General features: G+C 48.0%; 7 protein-coding genes across 7 annotated transcripts; 3 read left to right on the top strand and 4 right to left on the bottom strand.

Annotated features, from left to right (window-relative positions):
- Positions 1-1211: 1211 nt before the first annotated feature.
- On the top strand, positions 1212-2857 carry ANOM_009337 (RNA-binding protein; the record flags this gene model as incomplete). Its single annotated transcript, XM_015554593.1, has 6 exons — positions 1212-1267; positions 1427-1583; positions 1658-1679; positions 1755-1807; positions 1859-2311; positions 2366-2857. 6 exons carry the CDS (start codon positions 1212-1214, stop codon positions 2855-2857), a joined length of 1233 nt encoding a protein of 410 aa, XP_015402826.1.
- A 1059-nt stretch (positions 2858-3916) lies between these two features.
- Positions 3917-8167, bottom strand: ANOM_009336 (putative cytosolic regulator Pianissimo; the record flags this gene model as incomplete). Its single annotated transcript, XM_015554592.1, has 4 exons — positions 3917-4118; positions 4194-4360; positions 4429-6267; positions 6332-8167. Coding segments are annotated over 4 exons (4044 nt in total), but the record flags the coding sequence as incomplete, so codon positions are not given.
- A 530-nt stretch (positions 8168-8697) lies between these two features.
- ANOM_009335 (cytochrome and DOMON domain-containing protein) lies at positions 8698-10046 on the bottom strand (the record flags this gene model as incomplete). The annotated part of the gene is made up of 2 exons (XM_015554591.1): positions 8698-9953; positions 10001-10046. The coding sequence occupies 2 exons, from the start codon at positions 10044-10046 to the stop codon at positions 8698-8700; spliced, it is 1302 nt and encodes a 433-aa protein (XP_015402828.1).
- Positions 10047-13780: 3734 nt separating this feature from the next.
- Positions 13781-15845, bottom strand: ANOM_009334 (prephenate dehydrogenase (NADP(+)); the record flags this gene model as incomplete). The annotated part of the gene is made up of 7 exons (XM_015554590.1): positions 13781-13970; positions 14080-14211; positions 14281-14880; positions 14934-15082; positions 15142-15253; positions 15304-15364; positions 15751-15845. 7 exons carry the CDS (start codon positions 15843-15845, stop codon positions 13818-13820), a joined length of 1302 nt encoding a protein of 433 aa, XP_015402827.1. The 3' UTR covers positions 13781-13817.
- Positions 15846-16221: 376 nt separating this feature from the next.
- ANOM_009333 (40S ribosomal protein uS11) lies at positions 16222-17297 on the top strand. The gene is made up of 4 exons (XM_015554589.1): positions 16222-16358; positions 16418-16490; positions 16614-16774; positions 16837-17297. Exons 1-4 carry the CDS (start codon positions 16292-16294, stop codon positions 16986-16988), a joined length of 453 nt encoding a protein of 150 aa, XP_015402823.1. The 5' UTR covers positions 16222-16291; the 3' UTR covers positions 16989-17297.
- A 432-nt stretch (positions 17298-17729) lies between these two features.
- ANOM_009332 (AAR2 splicing factor family protein) lies at positions 17730-19100 on the top strand (the record flags this gene model as incomplete). The annotated part of the gene is made up of 1 exon (XM_015554588.1): positions 17730-19100. The coding sequence occupies one exon, from the start codon at positions 17730-17732 to the stop codon at positions 19098-19100; it is 1371 nt and encodes a 456-aa protein (XP_015402822.1).
- A 264-nt stretch (positions 19101-19364) lies between these two features.
- Positions 19365-20677, bottom strand: ANOM_009331 (branched-chain amino acid aminotransferase, cytosolic; the record flags this gene model as incomplete). Its single annotated transcript, XM_015554587.1, has 3 exons — positions 19365-19550; positions 19605-20209; positions 20263-20677. The coding sequence occupies 3 exons, from the start codon at positions 20675-20677 to the stop codon at positions 19365-19367; spliced, it is 1206 nt and encodes a 401-aa protein (XP_015402824.1).
- Positions 20678-22312: the final 1635 nt, after the last annotated feature.

The raw sequence follows: 22312 nt of genomic DNA, 5'->3' as shown, positions 1-22312 counted from the left end.
TAATCCCAGTGGAGATAGAGATGGTTTCTGATCCGGCTGCTGGATGCACCATATATCCGCACCCCATAGGGAGCTTGCCTTGTACATCCAAACATAATTACGTGGAACCCGCAGTGATAGATGCAATGTACAGTCATCAACTGCGGGACTGACATTCGGATAGTATTTGAAGTGGTTCATGTACAATCAGATATATCGGCCGACTGGAGGATTTGAACACCTGTTCATGTAATCCAGACGTTGGCTGTAGTAGGCGCCGACGATCAATATAGCGTACATTCATTTCCTGTCCAGCTGAGAAGAGACGCAGACAGAATTTCGAGATCAGCATTAAGAAATGCGAGAATTTTTTTTCTTTTCCTTCTTCCTTTTGGAAGAAAATTTAAATAAAATAAAAATAAATAAATAAAAAGAACAAGACGGCGTGAACCATTGGTTCAGATCAGCGGTAAACAGATTCATCTTCAAGCATTGGAACAAGACACCAAGCGCCTTGCGTCGTTGAGAGCGTATCGCCAATCAAGCAAAACAGGACGATCCTGGCGCTGCACGCATTGACACAGAGACATTGGGCTCGAATTTCTGACTTGTCCAACGCCACCCAGGTGGCTATGCATCCATCACCCCAGCGTTGTTGAGAGGATTCAAGTTGAGGATATACTAGTCTAACCAGTAATATTTCTGGCGTCTGGGCTCGCTGTCTTTGCTTCTTCCTTGGGTTTTGCCTCGTTGGGCCAACATGACCAAGATTTAATAATAGGAGGGGGCCATGCATGTTGTCTTCTGGCCGTCTTGCATATCATCTGCATCCAGTCTGCGGTGTTGGTCGCTCATAGGATGAAAGTGATCGAGCTCGGTTCCCCAGTGGAGAAGACCATAAGCACTCTCTGGTAGTTACCAGGTACTTGATCAGGAAAGGGGGTTGTTAAGAGGTTAAGCTAGTTTGTTGATTGCACCTGCAGAAGTAACGTGGGGTGACGTTGTGATATGTCGTGAGGAAAGCACGAGACTTTCAGGTCTTCTTGCTACATGCTTTCTTCTGTCTCTCTTCCCAATTCTCACTCACTCACTCACTGTTCCTGTCACTTTTCTTTTATTTTAAGTTTGACCGGTTCAATCAGTTCTTATTATTTAGTCTCTCGCAGGTACGTATTCTCACTACTTATTCTCCATCCACCTGGTACTAAAACATAGGCAGAGGACCGGGCACCATGTCTTCTTCATTCATTACTGTTGAAAAACGTCACTTTGAATCTCTGCTACAGAGGTGAGTATTGGGGCCTTTTCCTTGTTTTCTTAAGGCTTTGCCTTTGTGGTTCTGCGTATACTAGCAGGCTTACCTTCTTCCTCTGTTGTTACTTTCTGAGAGGGTTGAACTGGTGAACTTTGATACAGTGATTGCATGCAGCTACTAATAACTTGACAGAGTAGAAGCTGTGAGTCCAATCACCTATACTCTGGATTGTAGTGATCATCTACTTATTCCTGGGACTGCAAACCTGGAACAGCATTCGTCTCAGGAAAACAAAAGCCCTGCAAACTCAGATTTAGTAACCATTTCAAACACAGAATACCAAGATCTGGTAAGTAGTGTCGAGAAGGCTACCACATCCCTGGACAGTAACTGCAGAGTTTTGGCAAGCTGACACTGAATCAGCTTGCAGTATCGACTCAGTTCAGTACGTTTCCTACCAATATCTGCATAGTACTATTCCTATGCTGCATTACGCTCATTACTGACTGAATGTCCGCAGAAAGGTTAAAGGAGTCGCTTTTGAATGGCGGGCTGTCTCAGGAAACTCTCGATGTTAGGATCTCTTCTCTTCAGCGACACCATTTTGCTGACCGGATTACCTAGATATTGATATACGGTTCGCCACCGCTGTCCGATTCTCGAGATAGCAGTAAGACATGCACTAGCGACTCCTTAGAACGCAAAAAGCCTCCATCACCTAGAAGACCAAATCTATCCAACGACCACAGGCGTTGGGAAAGCTACGACGACGACGATGATGATGAAGAGGGTGTCCTGATAGCCTCCCAAGATAGTGATAGGGATGATTACGATGACTCCTCTAGAAACTCAGGGTCATCCATAGCTTCAACCCCTCAACGAACCATTCTGCTCCGTGGCCTCCCTGATCGTGTTACTCATAGAGATCTTGTTGATGCCTTAAAGGGTGGCGCTCTTCTCCATATTCACCTTCGAGCGCGGGAGCGCATGGCCAGCATTTCGTTCGTCCAGGAGGCAAACGCACAGGAGTTTATGCAGCATGCAAAAAGCCACGGGGTCTACATTGCTGGAAAGCGTGTACGTTGCCCAACACCAAGGTATTACGACTAATATGTTTAACATTGATGATAGGTGGAGATATCTTGGAATGACCGCCAGTTTTACCTCCCCCCTTTCGTCAGGGCTAAGATCAACAACGGAGCTTCACGTAATCTTGTCCTATACAACGTACACCCCAACGTCACGGAATGGCTTATTCGGAAGGACCTCGACCACATCCATAACCTCATCGTCATCACAGTCAAACTCAAGAATGGAAACGCTTACATTTCCACAAATTCCGTGCATAACGCGCTGTTTGCACGCTCGTGTATGATGTCTCGGCTCACTTATAAGGGAATGAGGATTGCATTTTACCCGGATGAGTGCGCTGAGCCTCTAGTCAAGCTTACCAATGGCTTGAAGAAAGAGTCACAGGTGCCTTCAAAAAAGTCTGTTTCGGTTCTCAATCGGTTCCAGCTCCTGTCTCTTGACGGGGCCGAGGAAGATGAAACCGGTCATGATCACGGCCAAGCTGGATTGGACAGTTACCATAAGAACACTGCACTGAAGGTGCAGCATTAATAAAACAACATGGGGAAGGGATACTTGATGGAGATTTAACTACGTCAGTTGGTCCAGCACATTAGGAAGTATTACTAAACAGTTGGTATAGGTCGGACTTTAGTGGTAGCAAGATGCTAGAAATTCAGCTCCAAGATTTGGAATGAGATGCCCCATCACAACACGTACTGTCGTCATACACTATGCAAGCCTGAGCTCCCTAGAATGAGTCTTCCAAAGGTATTCGGTGTGCGGGTGAGTGAGCAAGCTACACTAGTTAAGTATAGTGGACAGCATTACATGGGAGGGGAACGGAACAAAAATACGGAAAAGACAAGTAGTTTTCCACGTAGATTGATAGTCATGTTGTATGTACAATACAATGAGACTAAGATAGCCTTCCATTTTTAGAGTCCAAAAGGCCACAATCAAAGGCCCTCTTCATGTATTTCGTCTCCTTTGGCTGAGTTGCTCCTTCTTCGTATTCTTTTCCCTCCGCTGAACAACCTAATGAAGGCTACTGAAAGCAAGAGAAGCAGGAAGAGAGCACGCCATGGAAAGGAAAAGAAAGAAAGATATCACATGCTAGCATCCTTTCGTTGCTCGTAAGCCCAAAACCCATCCAACGCCGTACCAAAACATAGCACTAAAAATAGCTGTAATAAGCTGTTGAAGATCCAAATTCAGGGGTATGCATGCATGTATGTATATGGATTTGTTGTTTCTATGATACTATTGGGTATAACATAACTCTGAAATGAGAGAGAGAGAGAGATAGAGAGATGAAGGGGCCGAGGAAGAGTTACCAATCGCCATATGACACTGGGCCGAGGACGAAGCGTCGGAGGTGAACGCTTTTGGGCGTGAGGTGGAATACTGGGTCTGATACTCTTGGTCCGTGATGTGGGAGTGTCTGACGGCGCAAGCGTCTTGCTCCAGGTTTCCTCTCAGTGGTACCGTCCACTGAAGGATGGTTTCCGAGGGCATTGTGGGGTAGATGGATGAGATATATGGTGTTATTTCGGGTTTATATTGTAGGTTGAAGTCGGGTGGCTCGAAAAGTTAATGTGTTCATTTAGCTTAGCTCGACTCCTGGGAGGAGGCTGCTTCTGAGTCGGTATCTGCGTCGTCTTCCATTACTATTCGTCGCATGACGCTTTTATCGAACAAGTCCAGGGCGAAGCGTCGGGCAGGGAGGCGGAAGTGGTGGCTTTCGAGGATGCTAAGGGTTTTGCGGAATAGGTGTGGTTGATGGAATCGTTCGGGTTGTTTTGACTTTATGCTATAGTTTGAAAGCGGTGATTAGTAGGATTGTTCTGTATTAGATGGCATGGCTTGGAAACGACGGGTTACGTACCTATGAAGATCCGCCGCTGCTCGCTTGGATAAGACGGTGTTACCCATGTCGACAATGAGCTTTAAAATCTTTTGATTAGTGGGATCTGGATCGGTGGTAGCTTCCTTGAACTTGTCTTGGGATATGCGTTTGGATTCTCGGTTTCTAGAATGTGAAGGGAAGTCCACCTTGAAAAGAAAGGAGCTGTCAGTGTCTGTTTGTGGTATTTTTGACTTGTCACCTGTGTAGAACATACCAGGAACAATTTATTGAAATCGGTAGGGAGGCAGAGTCCAAGAGAATTCCCCTTCTGATCGAAAGCAGAATCCCAGCCAAAATCTCTCAGTACCTTGAGCCCATGTCGACTACGGGAGATCAAACCAATGACAAAGAATGCGGTTCCCCTCATCGTTAGAACCTCAGCACTTTCAGCGATCTTAACTATGCGCTCAACGATGTCTGGCTCGAGGAACGGGGCGCCTAATTCCATGGAACCAACGTTCCCAACAGCCCAGAGACAGCCCTTGACTTTGAGCAGAACCTCGGTGTCTTCCTCGTCCAGACTGAAATCGCGGATGGTCCAGGCGAATTCGCTAAAATGACCCGATTGTTCAAGAAGCTTGCAGCCCTCCGCGGTTCGGGCCAGCTCTCGATAAAAATGCGGTGGGACCAGCCCGATATCCTGCAGATCGACAAGATCTTCCGGAACAAAACTGCCTCTGCGCGGCTGATCGACGTAGGCCCGTGATAAAGCAGCTTCCACTAGACCCACATACGCATCGTTCCGGCCCAGAAACCAATCGTCCATCTCTTGCGTGATGTAGTCGAGTCCATCGAGATAGTGATAACCTACTGAGGTGGATAAAAAGCGCAAGAGCAAGGGTGCGCCGATCTCACCAAGATGGTCCAAGGATGGCCTGCACTTGACCACAAACTCGAGATAGTCTCGATGGTTGCATGCTTCTTCGAGAATCTTTACGGCCATCTGGCATACAGACACGTCAGGATCGTATAGTTGGGTGACAAGAAGCTTGACAACCCAGTCGGCATTGCCTATGGCCATCTGTGGAGAGAGTGGAACATTGCCCACTGCGTATTTCCGGAGCAGCTTGGTCGCAAATATACGAATGTCTTTCGAGCCTGTCGTGAGAGCCTTAGATAGTATAACTCTCAGGTGGCTGTCTTGTGTGTAATCCATATTGCCTAGAAGAGTCTGTATGAGATCGTCTCGATCGCGTAGCTCAATAATATGGTAAAACATGTTGAGCATGTGCCACCGCTCCATCATAGCAAGCCCGTTGGTATCGCCAGTTAATGTGCCTAGTAGGGCAAAATACCCGCCGCTCAATGTGTTAGCCATCTGTTCTCGTGAGAAGAGAGGCGATGAGGATGTCAGCCCGCTCATGCGGTCTACTTGAGCAAGGCATTCCGCAACCTGCCTAAGGAATTTGTTCTCAGCCAAATACTTTGTTCCCTCGGGAATCGAGACTAGGGTGCGCATCAGCGCACAACCTGTTCGAACATAGCGTTGGTTTGGCTTGGTATTCGGAAGCATGGAGAACCTATACTTGAAAGGCCGATAAAATCCCATGAGTCGCTTCATGAACTTGGATCCTTTGATCGCCTCGTCCAGTCTCTTGGGGTTCGTCAGGGGCCCCTCGACGATGCGGTGGATAAGATCCCATTTCCACTTTAGGTAATTCACTGTGTTCAAGACATGCGTTTCCAGAATCGCATTGCGAAATTGGGTTTCATCCATTGTAGGGCTCAATCTGTCTTTGCTTTGGTCACTAGACAGAAGAGAGGCGGAGATGTCAACATCCACACTATATCGCCCTGCCCCATTCGAGAAACCAACCGAACGGGCCAAAGTTCTATTTATGCTCTCAATCTGATATATTGTGGCCATAGAAACATCATGGTTGTCCACATCAAACTTGATTGCGGCGGGCAATAAGTGCGGAAGAACCTGGAGTTTGGAACTAATTTCTTGTGGCAAAGAGTGTTGGGCTAGCTTTAAAACTTCGGTCAAGAGCAATGTTGCTTTACGTCTAAGAGACAAATCCTCTTCATCCTCGATGAGCTCCGAGAGCGCCTATGCCCGTTAGCAAAGCCGACCACGATACAGCTAATATGAACAAAGACAGGAGGGTAAGTACCTTGGATAATCCTGCATCCACTAAGGTCGCAAGGATGAGGGTAGAGAAGTGTGCTGTTAGGTCAAATTTACTCTCATTGTCGTCGTAATACCCGCGGTATTGCTTGGTGTCTGTCTCTGACCGAAGATTTGAGACTCTGCCATAAGTCGTGAGCCGTCGACCCGCCAGGAAAGATGAAGACCATGATGGTGGTTTAATCCTTAGGGCATCAAACAAGAGCTCCATGATCAGATCTCTGGCCTGCGAATCAGGGTAGTGCAAAGATTCCAAGAGCGACTGCAGAGGTTTTCCACCATTCCTTGCAAGGACTACTAAGCCCGGCCACGTCTTGAGCATTGCTGATATAGCTTTAGCTGATGACTTTAACCGGCCATTGCGAACGCTATCTGCTAGTGAATCGGTAAAGGGTGCAAGAACAGCTTCGAGCTCGGTCCCTCCTCGCAGGTGTTTCCTACTCTGTGGGGTGTCAAGTACATGCAGAAAGCTCGCTATCAGAGACTCGGAGGCGCCGAATGTCCCTTCTGCTAGGGCATCATGCAATGTCGCAAAGCCACCAGCATAAGCAATGAGTTCTGGTTCTTTAACCAGAATTTCGGCGAGGGTCATAATCGATATGTTTCTGAGGCGATCGTCGTAATGCTCAGCAACAGAAACAATAGTCCGCACCACAGCACGCGAGATTTCACGCACACCATCCTTGACATCCAGAAAAGCCCTGACAAATTTCAAGGCCTGTTCACGCTCAATACTTGCTTTGCTCTCTTTGACGAGCGACAAGATTACCAACTCGTCTGTGTGCAATGCACGAATGATGTGGAGGGATTTCCGATCCGCAATGGCATAGCGAGTCAACCTGTATCCAGCCGCCACGACTTCCTTGTTGTCACTTAGGAGCATGACCTGAACGCGCAAGCCGAAGACAGACCACGCTAGGTCATATTTCAAGGTGGGGTGTCGTTTGAAGAGCTCAACAAGGCTATTTGCACGCTCAACGTAGTAGTCTGGTGACATGCCCTCAATCTCCAGTGCTTGTAATGTCTCTGCAAGTACATATGTCGGTGACTCCATTTCCGCCTCTCCATCCTCCGGCTGACCCTCGTCCAACTCCACATTGCTGCGAGAGGGTGATCGCAAGGAGCTACCCTGGAACAGAGATGATAGGCGACTCCGCGGAGGAGTGGACGGCGCCTGCGCACGTAGTAGTTCCTCCTCCAGTTCATGATGGAGTTCGGCGAGCTTTCGATTCGACGAGCTCAACTCGGATTCCACCTTTAACCTCTGCTCCTTTGTTTGTTTCGGGTTCTTGGCCAGTAATGCCTCGAGCATATTCTCCGTCCCAGTTTTAATTTTCATCTCCTTCGCAATCTTATTTCGAATCGCAGCCTGGCGCTCCTCGGTACTTGACAGGTCGTCGGGTTCGACGTTACTGCTCCCTCTGCGCCTAAACGTAGCATCGGGCCGCGGCGTTGTGCTCCGTGAGGTTTTCATGCTTTTTAGCTCAGAACTGAAGCTACCTGGGCCCCCAGACCCAGACGAGGGGGCCAACGACGGCGCTGCCCGAAAGCCGATGGTCGCACTACCTCCAGATTCCGATCGAGCATTTCTCCCCGACCTCGAAGCGACCCCCGGCCAACTTCCATCCACGGAGCCATCATCAAGACTGGAGTATGATCGCCCATCTCCCACAGCACGATGCTGGGTCGACGTCGTCGAGAACGTTGAGTTATATCCGGACGCCATAGGTCTCCATCTAGCCGCAACGGAATGCGTATCACCTGTCGCGAATGAGAAGAGGGGCTGAGGGCCGCATTGAGTCCGCCGTGGAAAATCCGAGTGCTACCGCGAGGACGAACGATATCTTCGTGAATATAGATCGAGCGCGCTTTGTGTCGGTCGGGCTAGACAGCGGGTCCGATTGGAAGGGAGGGGAGAAGAGTACGCGGTGGTCGCGGAGAGCTGCTTTAGTCGGAGGCCAGAGGAGGGGTTAGTCAGGGCGTGTCGAAGTATGAGAAGGTGGTCACATGCACCACGGCACAGCAGATGACAGTTTCAATTCCAGAAGCAAGTTTACAGCCTCGATGGGAGATCTGAGCCCATCCCACCAGCGTTGGTTTCAGGTGGTCGTTGTCCGCTGACTAACCAGGCCCTACAAATGGCCTCAGGCTGCTATACATCGTGCCATATTATTTACATCCCTTTCTTACTACATGAATTAGAAGTTGCATCGAACAGTGCCTCGTTCACTTGGCAAAATATCAAGACGAATAGACGAAGTACCAGAGGGTCCCGAATCTACCAGGAGATAAACATGCTTATTAGGAATACCAAGGCCACTATAGAAACAGGGCCAGTCATCTTGCGTGATATCATGACAACTGCCACTTCTTCTCCAAGATACTGCTAGATTCAACAGATCCCGACTGCGCACGGTCAAGATTGTCACTGCCTTGGTCCAGACCGCTCTTGTTTTGAAGGGACTTGGTCTGCAACTGAGCGATAACAGCTTGCGAGCTCGTCTTCTCCCTACGCCACATGACCACAAAGACATATAACATGCATACTCCTCCGCAGACCATACCGTATATGATCGGTGGAACCGGTGGGATATCCTCGGTATGCTGATACGCGTAGTAAAACCCTAGTCCACCATTAAGGATGCCAATGGCTGATAATAGGCGCCCGAGCCAGCGGTGTAAGACACCGTAGGTGGTGGTTCCTCCTGATCTTCGAAAATGCAGATGTTGCACAATCCCTATGACAGGCTGGATAAGAACGACCACGCCGACCAAAACATAACCTATAGTAGGATGATAGCCTTTAGACAGTTTGAGATCCATAGATACGGAGACTCCAAAGCCAAGTCCAATCAGCGCTACACAGGCTGCAATTATTTGCATGGGAACATGCATCCACAGAACAGTGTGGCGAGTTGGGTATATGTGCAAAAGAAGCCCAAAACCAGGGAACATCAAAACGAAAGCGATCGGCGTCATCACACCATGTGCAACACGTTTGCTGTAAAGCAAAGCATCATCAATGACATGCTCTCTTGAGAAAGGGGTGACATCGTGATGCGGGTATGTCAAGTCGAGAAATGGATTCGACGAATTGCCACCAATGGCTCTGGTCAAATCCAAGGTGAAGCTACCATGAATATCGTGCTTATGAATCTGCACAGCAACATCCGATGACACCAATGGATACCCTTGGCACATAGCCCAACTCCACGAGCTAGAGCTTCCCATTATGTTATCTCCATTGTCTAGATGCATGCAGTTATCACAACGGATATTTGCTGTCATCACACCATCATGGACCCCAGAACCTTCAAGAAGATAAGCCTGGATATTGGGATCATAGAAGACGTCAAGATGACCGAATGCTTTTCGTGGAGAGAGAGTGACGCTGCCATCAGGCGAAGGGTAGATGAGAAAGATGCTCCCACCTGCCATTCGCTCGCCCTGGCCGAGTGCTATCCATTTTGCATGAGATGGTGCGCTCAGTTGAAGATATATGGTACCGTTGATATCAGATGCTGTATTCTCTGGTATGTTAAAGCTGTACGATACCCCACCTCCCTTAGAGGGGAGATAAGTGATGATATGACCCCATGTTGAGGAAACTGGTAGAGATCAGCCAACGCTTATATTGAGTCAACCGGCGACCTACCTAACATCAAGGTAACGGCCAGAAATACAGACAAAGAATAAAGCATTGCCACTGCCAACTCCAAAACTCAATGGGATTTTTCATGTGAAATCGATATACATGGAGGAGATGTGATGAAAGAATGAAGCACAATCTTACGGCCTACACGAGACATATATAGCTCATTCACAGGGCTTTACAAGGACAAAACCAACCACGCGGGGGCACATTACAGGGAATTACTTCATCGATGTTCACTGGCCCCGATAATCTAAGAATGATGTGGAAGCATGACTCGATAGTGATGCCTTAATCCGACTTTAGTGCTCTGGGACTAGCGCTAAGTTGTACACTCTGACTGGGGTATATTCAAGACTAAACGAACCCGTGAGACTTACATCCCTGTTTAAATAAGGCTAGGCGTGAATCGAGGGACTCGCGAGGCTAGGAATAAGTTATTTTCACCTATTAAAAACCAGCTGTGTGCAATTCACACAGGGTTGTTTGCTATAACCATCCCGGCTACATATCAGATGATATTGCGAAAGGGAAAGAAAGGAAAACTGAGCCTCATCGTGTTGCCTTAAGTGCAACCCCAGGAGTTACATTGTAGCTCAACAGTCGGTGGAGACCACTTGACCATCCCAGGCTAAAGGACGACGATGAAAGCGGTCGCGTGTCAGGGCGACAGTAGCCATGCTACACTGCTAGCGAAATCTCAGTACCGCCGAAATAGAGAAGACAACCAAGCAGTCTCGGCCGTGCTCATGGATTATTACTCTATTTCCCAGTGGGGAAAAGAACAGTTATTATCAACCGAACCGTCAAGGAGGTAGGGTATCTTAGAACGTTACCACAGGCCATTACATGACTGGACACCAATCTGTCGGGAACAGTATGAATGGACCACGTAGTCGCTGATTTTCGAACTACTTAAGCAAGTTACATGAACATGCAGGACACGGCTGACTTTTCCTCTAGCATGATGCACGCTTAGACCTCCAAGCCACATCATGTATGTCCGAGATTCCGTATACTAAACGATGACTATGTTGGAGTGGGTAGCCACTGCCGTTACGCTGTTTAATTGGTTCGGAGAAAATATAAATAAGGTAGCGGCCCGGGCCTCTCTCAAGCCCTAGTACGCAGTATACGGCCTGTTCAGGAATTAATAAAGGCAGAGAAGAGTCTTTTCTACAGCTCAGAGATGATTCTCTGTACAGTACAAAAGTATTCCTTCTTTTTTGAGAGACTAAGGCCAAAGGGGATCTGATCCTGGTCCATCTGTCTACTAACCCCTGTTGTACTCTATAGACGCCTTTGGAAGTAATCCATGAAAACCTAGCACGCTGCAAGGACTGGGGTGCGGGTGAAAATGGAACCCTTGGTAGTATAATAATATTATGTGGGAATGCCCAAGGTAGAGACCTGAGCACACTGCAATGCGGCGCTGAGATGTCTCGAGTGGCCATTGAATTCATTTGCGACTATTCCACGCCACCTATTACAGTAGTATCTGTTGCTATATTACTTTTTCTTTTACTTTTTTATTACCTGAAGCTTCTATCAATACAGAGTGACGTCAATATAAGTATATTTTAGATGCTGCCGGTCTTCTACTAGTTTATTAATGGCTGAGTATTCCTTCTCTCCTACTTTGGGAGAAGAGAGGAATGTACTCCGTAGATGACCGGGACTATATGATACTTCATAGAAACATTGTTGTCATTCACAGAGAAACAGTGACTAGGAAGTACGCCGCCCTTGATTCCGGGAAACTCTGTTCATTTCATTAGAAGAAGTATCATAAGTATCTTTGTTTACATGTGAAGGGTTTGATTCAATTTACTGAGTCATGGGAATGTACCTCGGTAGTCTGCCATTTGCTCCGAGCCATTATATGACCACTGTTCTATTAGAACCCTCGTTTAATCTTCGAATGCATCTAGACCTCAACCCCACATATACGAATGCGGCCAGGTACAGGCCCTGCAATCACACGTAATTCTCCTTGGTAATCAAACATGCTGACGTTGAACTGTGGTCTAGCCTTGTGCGAGAATACAAAAAGCAAAACAGGTTTTAACACGTGTGACCAGATTCTCTGATTACTCTGCCTATGTACAGAGGTTTTGCATCTCCACCAGTAAGCACGGCCTCGGGTATGCAAATGCCTTGATAGCCAAATGTGCGTTGCTATACTAGGAAATGTAAATGAACAGAAAGCTTGATACAAATACCTCAGGCTAAGAAGCTTACTGGACGACATCCAATTCGTAATCTGTGACACAATAACTAAGCAATTCCTGGTTTTAGACCTAGGATATGTGCAGTGCTACCCACGAATGCTCCTTGAATTACCATCGCGACCAAGTCACCTACCATATTGAGGTAATACTGATGATTCCATCTTTTCTAGACGTACACTAGCGCCATCTAGTTGTAATAGTCACTGGACTGATAGACTAAGCCAGAATACAACGTCTTCAATATCTGAGAGTGACTTTCGCCTATTACCATAACAGTCAGCTTATGATCCCAACAAATAAGCCCTGGCTAGGGTATAAAGATCGACAGAATATACTACAAAGCCATGAAATATAAAGTAAATCGTACATCAAGCATAGAAATTCTTGCCGATACTACCTACAAAAATCAACAGGAGTATAATTCGCTATACATCCCTCTCTTCCCAGCTTTGACTATGTTGCATTGGCACTAAAAGCAGATCGCCACCGATTCTGTTGTTTCAGGTAGTATACAGTGTCACCCCTCTGTGATACGAATATTGCAATAGCTTCTTACTTCATACCCCACGGGCAGGTCAGCATGAATACGCTCGCATGACTGCGCGTACCACCACCAACTACAAGGCTGCAGCATGCAATCAAAGAAATTCTCACTGCAGTCCTTGTATTCCACGAAAGACGCGCGTGTAATCGGCCGACCACAGTTGTCGCGCAAAGCTCCTCACACCCGACAAAAACCCTACCACCGGCCTCATACGCCGACACTTCAAGAGAGGGGAACCCAGTATTACCCATCTACCTGAGACCATTTACAAGGTTGCCAGGAACTGTCGCTCTTCAAGCACCAATCGCGAGTGCCTCACCAACGGTTTTAACATCCTTCGGCGACAAACCCAACACCAGACACTCAGGTCACGCTTGCAAATTGAGGCAACACGGCTTAGAGGTCAGATGCTCAGTTATGTTACCTTTCCCGTTGCGCCTGATACTTGAAAGAAGCCGTATAATTGCATCCTCCAAGTTGACAATATGGGGTGGGGGGCTAAGGGTGCTTATATTTTTGAGGAATAGGGCCTTGTTGTTACTGGGATTGTCCGGCTTTCCCTCTGGAGGCTGTGGACGCACAAGGACAGATTCTCTTGATAACTATTTGGATTTGATCGTCAAAGCAGGTGAATCGGGATGTTACAGTGAGCTCTAGGTATACACTGCATCTTTATGAGGTGAACTAGGCAACATGATGTGTTGTCTTATCAGTAATTGTAGGACGCTAAGCTCAAGATGATGATAAATATACTCTCCAGTATAGGTTGCGCATCTATTAGGGTTTATGCTACCTGATAAGGGAACCTGCAATGCAAAGACTTGTTGGCAACTTGCCAAATTTTTATTTAAAGGACGGCATCATAGTTAAATAACTGTCACCTGTCGTACCTTGACAAACTCAGCAATATGCGTGAGTAATACTCCCGAAATATGCCATATCGGCCTTCATCCTAAGCCTAGAAAATTGATCTCATCCGTACCTTTCCCACCCTTGGGTTCTTTTGTATCATGGTTATTTTGTCGTTATCTTTCCTCCTCCAGGTTTAGTCGCCCTTCGTCTTCTCAAGGATAGTCTTCATCATTTCATTGCCTAGCGTGACGGCATCGGGGAATCGAGGAGCGAAGTATCCCTGGATCCGCTCAAAGCGATCGCGGTAGGATTCGAAATCTCCAAATGAAACACAGTCCGACCATGCCTGTAGTAATCCACTCATGTCAGCGCGTTGTAATGGAATGCATGTATATTCCAGGATAAAAAAGACCGAGCACTGCCCTGAGGGGCAAATACAAGCAAATGACACCTACCCGAGCAGCGAATGTAAACTCCAAATCGTCAGAGCGGAATGTCTTGTCATCAATGGCAGTATCCAATGCCTCGTCAAGTAGATCAGGATTGCGGAAGAGGTACTCCGTAACTCCCAGCCAAAGACGGAAGAGCTGTATCAGTATAGCAGCGGTCAGCGATTGATCCACGCATCAGTCGAACGATTACGTATTGATACTCACAGGCGTAGAGCAAATCATATGGTCATAAGGGACAATTCCAAGCTTTGACCAGCAGTCCACGATTGCAAGCAAACTAAGGTGACTGTTAGGGGGCGACGCCTCACGAGGTCCCTTTGAGAGCGAGAACCGGTCAAGAACCTCATCTTTCAGCAACAGGTCCTGTCCTTCCGTGCCCGCTTTAAAGACGGATGCGCCTGCAGCCTTGACACGCTGCTTAAGCTCCTCCCGGCGACCCTCAATCATCAGCTTGTACAGGTCCGTCACTGACTCTGCGTACTGTCTGATCTGTTTCTTCGCGCTTGGATTGAGAATAGCCAGGCCAGCATAGACGTGCCATTTGTTGGAGTAGATACGCAAAGTGATATTGATCTTCACGTTTTCGATTCCTCCTACCCAGCGAGATATCTCCCATGGGAACTGTTTATTCGCCTGCCATGCGGTGCCCATGCTCAGGAAAGCAGCATGTGTAACGGCCTGTGTATCTGCAGTGATTCGATCGTGCATCTCGCCAGTGAGATAGACAAACTTGGATTCGAAGCATGAGAGGACATTTTCGACGAATCGGAGACTCTCGTCCGATGCGCGGTGCTGTATCAAGACCTGAACCAATACGTTATCATCGGTATAAGCTGGTAGCAATCTGCATATCATACCAGTGGTTGAGCTTTCGGGTTAACTTTAGGGCCGTGGAGTGAATGGCAGGATACAATCTCTACATCTGAAGGGAGATGCTTATCGAATGCGGCCAGCTCTGGAGCTTTGCAAGATGTCTGGCCACCGACGATCGCACCGACCTTGGTAGCTGTGTCAACAAGTCAGACACTGCTCGAGGATAGGTAGTGGTAGGTTGGCTAGACATACATGGGCCATATTCCGCCACTACCTTGTCGATCACTCCGGCCTCTACACTGTATATAATGAAGTCGCTTAATCTTGAAACCAGGTGTCCATTCGGGTAAATTGTGACACCTTTCTATATACGATGAGTCTAGGAACAGCATGAGCTGTGATCGACAGACGTACTTGAGACGCAAATTCAGATTTCAGGCTCTCAAAACTATCAGGCTTGTCACATGCATTTATCCTTGAAGAAAATATTCTTGTTAGTAACTAAAGACGTATCTATGAACTATAGAAGCGATATAATGCAATAACCTTGACATAACAAGTTAGCCCATGATCAGAAAAGGTTAAACTTGTGACACAGCGGATGAGATAATTTCGAGTCAGACAAAAAGATTTAGGTAGCTGAGATTTTACATCATTGACAGTCCAGCAGTACAACCATATACCAGAATGGTGATACGGCGCACTACCGGACCATACTCGAGCCAAATGCACTCAAGTCATCATTCAAAACAGGAAACGCGAAAGGTGCAGGGGATGAAAAGGAGTTGTCTTACCTATTACGCGAGAACACAGTGCACAGCACTGACAAAGACCCAAAAAATCAAAGCTGGGAGATATTACCTCCACCCTGCCATGCTCAGGCGCTGGGCATACATCTTGCCCATGTCGCCCATGCCGATGATGCCAATCATGGCATCTTCCTTGGTGAAACCCATACTGAACTGGTAACACCAAGATAAACTGTGCACGATGATACGGACGACTCAGACTATCTTCCAGCCAGAGAAATCAATCCAACATCAATTCGCTGCACTGGTCGCTTCCCTTGCGAAACACAGAAGTGCGTGTGAAGAGAAGAAAAAAAATGAGAGCTGTCAGCAAGAAGAGAGAATTTAAGCGGAAAATCACCGCTCTATCGGCCCGACTGTTGGCCGACACAGCCCCACCACTCCTGCTCACTGTCAAGTAAAATGTTATGAATATTTAGTGCCTGAGGCTTCAACTCGCTTGATCCCCGCCGAGATTTAACATTCATCCAATCAGCGTCAACAAAAGGACCGTAGGGCACACACCATCCATTTTCCCTATCCAAGTCAATTGAAGGATCCGTTTTCCTTCCTTCTCTTTTCCATATTCCATACCACCGTCCAGCACAACAACAATGGCCCCCAAGCAGAAGACCACTGCCGCTAAGGAGAACGTCACTCTCGGCCCTCTTGCCGGAGATGGTATGTACAATCCCAGAGCCTATAATATACGCGCAAATCTAATAGGAATGGGTCTGCAGGCAAGCTCGTTTTCGGCGTTGCTCGTATCTTCGCCTCCTTCAACGATACCTTCGTCCACGTCACCGATCTGAGGTTCGTCGCATCACCTTTCCTACGATTTCTCCGTCCATGCGAATCCCCCCCCGTGAAGGATTGATATACTGGAAATTGGAGATGAATTGCAAAAGAGACACCAGACTAACTCTTGGGTTACAGTGGTCGCGAAACCATCTGCCGTGTCACCGGTGGTATGAAGGTCAAGGCTGACCGTGACGAGTCCTCTCCCTACGCTGCCATGTTGGCTGCTCAGGATGTTGCTACCCGTTGCAAGGAGCTCGGTATCAACGCTCTCCACATCAAGATCCGTGCTACCGGTGGTACGTAGCGATATTAGATCCCGCGGAAGGAAGACAACCACCAGATAGCTAACCCTCCCTAGGTAACGGTACCAAGACCCCCGGTCCCGGTGCTCAGTCCGCTCTCCGTGCTCTTGCCCGTTCCGGCATGAGAATCGGCCGTATCGAGGACGTCACCCCCACTCCCTCCGACTCTACTCGTCGCAAGGGTGGTCGCCGCGGTCGTCGTCTCTAGATATGTGCGAGCATATCTTCTCCAACTTGTGCAAGTTTCTTGCCTGGCTGGATGGGAGGCTATCAGCAGAGTACTCTGCCTGCGGATGTGGATGGAATAAACGCGAAGAACGGCCTTTATCGCCTGGTCTTCAATTTACTTCATATCCAAAAACGTTTCTATTCGGTTTTGGGCATCAGTAGTCTCTGAAATAGCAGCTACGTCTCGTCAATATACCTCAACTAGAACCGTTTACCTTTTCTATCCATTTGTAAATCTTGTAGTGATGTTTTATAACATCTTGGAACGATCTAAGACCAATAAACGAAATCGCGACATGTTAGTCGTACCCTCATAGCACAGCGACACGGACATTTAGGCTACATAAAGGTATACAACGCTGGGAGATCCAAATATTCAGATAAGGACAGCCCCGGAAGCTTATCGGTGATCTACGCCGAATTCTTTTCACTCCGCGGTGAATTTTATTTTCTCCAGTGTCTCTGCCAGTTAATTACAATCCTTAATAAATGACCTAACTTACTTCCTAAGTGTGTTACCTAGCGAAGAATTGATTACCGGAAAAGCCTAGGGAGAACCACCCCAGCAGCTTGAGAAGAGCGTAACAGATTTGCGACAGCTCCGTCATCGCATGTCCTACGAACAACTCCAGGAATCAGGACAGCTATATATCGCCGATTCAACTCACTCCACCTTTCATATTCCTGGCAAATTACACCCAGCTCCAGCGACAATTAGGCTATGGCTTCCGTGACCCCCTCCCCCACCATCCTCGTACCCCACCTCCCACCAAAGACACTGGTCGGCATCGACCTCATTACCTTCACATCAACGCCGAATTTCCATGGAATCCGCGATTTACCGACTGGATGGCATTTCCTCTACACAGGAGCAACAGAAAGTTTGTCGTTGAGAAGTGGCGGGTGGTTTTACGTCGGCGATATCAGCGCGGCCGGATCCACGAACGAGGGTGCTCTGATCCCAGCTCCGCGAGGGAATCTAGGACGCGATGTGATTATATGGAAATGGGATACAGACACCGAAACGCTGGCTCCCCTACGTGCCGGTGACGACGCAGATAAGCAGGAGGCAATGCGCCATAAGGCGAACTTGGCTGCCGTTTGGCAAAGTGGAGGATTATTCCGCTACCGCAGTCGCGTACCGCTTTCATCTGAGGGCCGAGTTCAGTCGCGGGATGTCGACGATGACGATTATGAAGAGGAAGGTCGACAAGACTGGGAGGGCCTTACGAACCGGCTGTCTCCCAGGCTTTTGAAGCGTATTATTGGGAACCCTGAGATAGATGTCGACGGTCGGCCTCGATGGATGGTTACATCGGCGAGTACGGCGCAGAAAGATAGCGAGAATATACCCGGTATTCCTGAACCGGGTCAGGACTCTGATAGACTAGCGGATGTCATCGGGGAGCAGGAGAGCGAGTTTTCTTTCCTTCATATTGATCTTAAGAAGACTTGGAGGGAAGGGGCTATTGGACGTGAGAGGACAGAGGCTGCCCAGGACCGTTCGTGGGCGCTAGGAGATCTCATACAACAGGTTTCCAATGTAGACCAGGGAACGAGCAAGATTGATGAGCAGCTTGGGGAAGCACAGGTCCTGGGTGAACTACAATTTACCTTCTTGATGGTCTTGACGTTGATGAACTTCTCGTGTCTTCAGCAGTGGAAGAGGCTGCTGGGTTTGATACTTACGTGTCAAAGAGCCATAAAAGAGAGGGAGCAGTTCATCAGTAACGTGCTACGGTTGCTATTGCTACAGCTTCGGCGATGCGATGATATTGAAGGAGGGTTCTTTGATCTCGACGGGGAAGAAGGTGGGGTGTTCCTACGAAAGCTGCTCATGAAATTTAGAACATCACTCTATGAGGTCATTGAGGATGCTGGGACCTTGGTGAAGGAAGATTTTAAGGAGCTGGAGACTTGGGTGAAGAATGAATACGATTGGGAGCTCAATCATGGGGCTTTTGTACGGCGAGGCATGCTTCAGCTGGAGGATGGAGAACAGGTTGAAATGGACATGCCTGACGATGAAGACGATGAGATGGGAGAGTATGCCCCTGCTGTGGTAGATCTAGGCGAAGGCAACACAATGTAAGACGGGCAATGATATTGAAATGTGTTGATTGAAACTAGGTAGTATCAAATCCGAGACATTGTTATTTTCTCTCACTGGCAAACTGGATTGTGGAAGCAAAGACAAAGACGTAAAAAAGAACGCTCAATTGAAATCTATGATCTATGCAAGGAGCTTTGACCCCGTGACATGCAGGCCATCAGGTTATGTACAATGCAACCAACCCCACCTCAACCTCTCATTACTGTAGTCATCAGGTCCTTCATCAGAACTCTTTATTCTCCCTTATTTTTCACTCTCTCCCTCAATGATGTAAGACCATTCATCATTCTCCTTGCCATCCTTGCCGTACATGATGGCCTCCAACCAAGACTTGATCTGGGCTGCATATCCTGCACGGGCTGCACCAGCTTCCAGCATGTCCATATCGACGTCACCATTCCGGATAAGCCTAACTGGCGTAACAAAGAACTGCCCTATTGTTAGCATGCCATTGCTAAGAATGGTTGATGTAGTGTAACTTACGGCAGTGCCACAAACGAAAGCTTCGATGATGCGGCCCTCCTTCCAAGCCTGTTCGACCTCGCCAATGGTGAAGTCCCTTTCAACAACCTCAACCGGGGCAAGGGAGCCAGTAGGCTTTGACAGCTCTGAGCGTGCCAGTTGGAGAACACTACGGCGAGTAACACCTGGAAGGATCAACTGGTTGTCCAGGGGTGCGGTGACAAGCTCGATCTTTCCTGTTTCCTTGTTCTCCCAAACAATGAAGAAGTTACTAGCACCGGCCTCAGTCACTTGACGGTCCTGACCAAACAGCCAAAGAATCTGATCAAAGCCAGTGGCTTGAGCTTTACCGTGTGCGACCAACGAAGGGCCGTAGTTCGCTCCGAGCTTTGCATAGCCGAAGCCACCTGGCCAGGCACGGATAGTATCGGGTGAAGAGGCAAGAAGCTTCAATCCGGGTTTGGTGCCTTCTTCGGGCTTCTTCAACTTGGACGGGTCAGGCCATGGCACGGCGATGATGAAAAGAAGGGCTTCCTTGGGAGTCTGAACACCCAGATGAGGGCCGCTGCCAATCAATGTGGGACGGAGATAGAGGAAACGACCGGGTTGGTCCTTGGGGAGCCAACCTGTAGGTAATTTGATTAGCAAGGGTAACAGTTACTAGCACGGGGCCACATACGGGGTCCATCGATCTGCATCAACTTAGCGATGAGAACCTTCAGCTCCTCATACCGGAAGCTGGGCAAAGAGGTTCTCTGAGCACTCATGAGCAATCTTTCCCCGTTGCAATCCGGGCGGAACAAACGCAGTTTGCCATCGAATCCTCTGTACACCTTCATCCCCTCAAAGCACTCGGTGGCATAGTGCAGGCAAGACGCTGTGGGAGGAATGCTCAGGTTCTCAAAGGGCTTCACTTCGGGGGTTTCCCAGCCATTGGCCACGGTCCACCGGGCAGTGACCATATGGTCAGTACAGTGCGAATGGCTCAGTTCCTCGGGCGAGCCCGGTTCAGGAACCGGGCGGAGATTTGTCGTCCGAGTGATTTTGACCACAGAGGCATCAAGCTCTGCCACAGAGTGTGCAACGGAACCCATGATGGATGTTTGTACAATTCAAGTGTCTGAACTTATGTTTGAGGAATGAAGATCTGGCGTGGGTACGGAATTATAACCCGTGTGGTGTGAGTCACGAAACACTCGTGCGCTTTTCTTAGGTGCGAGATCGGGGCAGGTCTCTGAAGTCTGCAGGTTGCGGGCGATACGTGATACAAATACTGATTGAAACGAGTATCTACAGGAGAGAAGAAATCAATGTCTCCAATGACTTCTCTTGGCTTCTTTTAAGGTTCAATGTCATAGGGCGCAAGAAAAGATTTTTTCCTTAGGCCCGACTCAATGTTTGGAACGTTGCCATCGATATCCGAGCTACCAGAAGACCTTTTGCCCCTGGGGCTGTCTGACAGGATTCGATTGCCATTGACTACTGGGTCCATACAACGAATTGTCGAATGAGACTGTCCTTTTGACCGCACTTGGTCCCTCCCCGCTATCTTCTGTTCACTTTTCTATGTGCAGAAAACGCTCGTATTACCATATCAATCGCTCCACCGCCTTTGCCCCTCTATCACGAAGCCGATGCTAACCGGAGGGCGGTGAATCACTGGATCGTTATCGGCCTGAATTGTCTCTACCTCTGAATGGGAATGTACAAGGTCGAGAGTATGGCGAATTTCAAGTTGGAAAGTGCAAATTGCTGACACTCAAGAAGGATGCACGGGGAGGCTTCGGGTGGCAAGGGCTGGAGGAAGTTGGAACGCCATCTAACGCCTTGGCATCATACCATACCACGAATGGATCACATTTATGGTTGTGCGCTAAGATAAGAGATATTGCGACAGGGAACCAAGTTGCGCTAAGGTCGCATACAGCTATGTCGCATTGATTTGGCATTGATCCCTCGACCGCACTGACCGCTGAGTACTAACCAACCCATTATAACTGTGATAGAAAGTCGACACCACCCTTTCGTGCCATTTCTCAAAGTTAAGGTTTTCTTGGCAACCGTTTGGGTTAGAAACACAGGCCCATACAGATCATGGACTTTTTTATCTCAATATAGGGCAATGTCAATGACCTGGAATTGAGTGTTGCTGAACAGACTTATAGAAACCTGTGTAGGAAATGGCCATCGCACTAGGAGGAAGAAGATACACCTCCCTTCTGGTTCATCAGTGCCGAAGTAACGAGGAACGACCACCGGTTTACCTCCTTACACTTCTCCGCCAACGCCTCAAGGTCAAACAATACCCTAGTAGGCACCTCTCAGCCCGCTAGGAGATAATGATGTAGCATGACATCCGGATTACGTGGTGACTACACCTCAAACGATATACTATCACCTGCAACGACAGTAAGGCCGAAACCCCGTATCAGTTGGTTCCACACCGGCCAGCTCAGGGACTGCCTTGGTAGCGTATTCTGTCTTCTCAGCGAAAGACATCTTGTTGTCCCAGCCATGCGTGATTCCAACACGCAAGAAAAGTAAGTCTCCTTTTTACATAGTGATATTGCATTCTTTGACAATATCTTGGATCTTGGCTAACTTGACCTCGTGAGAAGAGAAGCTGTTAAATACTATGCCATTCTTATTAGAATAGGATGCATAGTCGATAAGAATACCGCGGCCTGTACTGGTTCGCAATCCGTGTGTTAGCCAATCTATCATGCCGT

Source organism: Aspergillus nomiae (assembly GCF_001204775.2).
Source record: "Aspergillus nomiae NRRL 13137 chromosome Unknown contig00398, whole genome shotgun sequence".
NCBI classification, from domain to species: domain Eukaryota; kingdom Fungi; phylum Ascomycota; class Eurotiomycetes; order Eurotiales; family Aspergillaceae; genus Aspergillus; species Aspergillus nomiae.
This window is presented reverse-complemented; position numbering and strand designations above follow the sequence as displayed.

Excerpts from the sequence above, each read along its gene's own strand:
- ANOM_009333 (XM_015554589.1), top strand. The coding sequence starts at position 16,292 with ATGGCCCCCAAGCAGAAGACCACTGCCGCTAAGGAGAACGTCACTCTC. Across the intron at positions 16,359-16,417 it reads CGGCCCTCTTGCCGGAGATG|GCAAGCTCGTTTTCGGCGTT; the intron begins GTATGTACAATC and ends ATGGGTCTGCAG. Across the intron at positions 16,775-16,836 it reads CAAGATCCGTGCTACCGGTG|GTAACGGTACCAAGACCCCC; the intron begins GTACGTAGCGAT and ends AACCCTCCCTAG.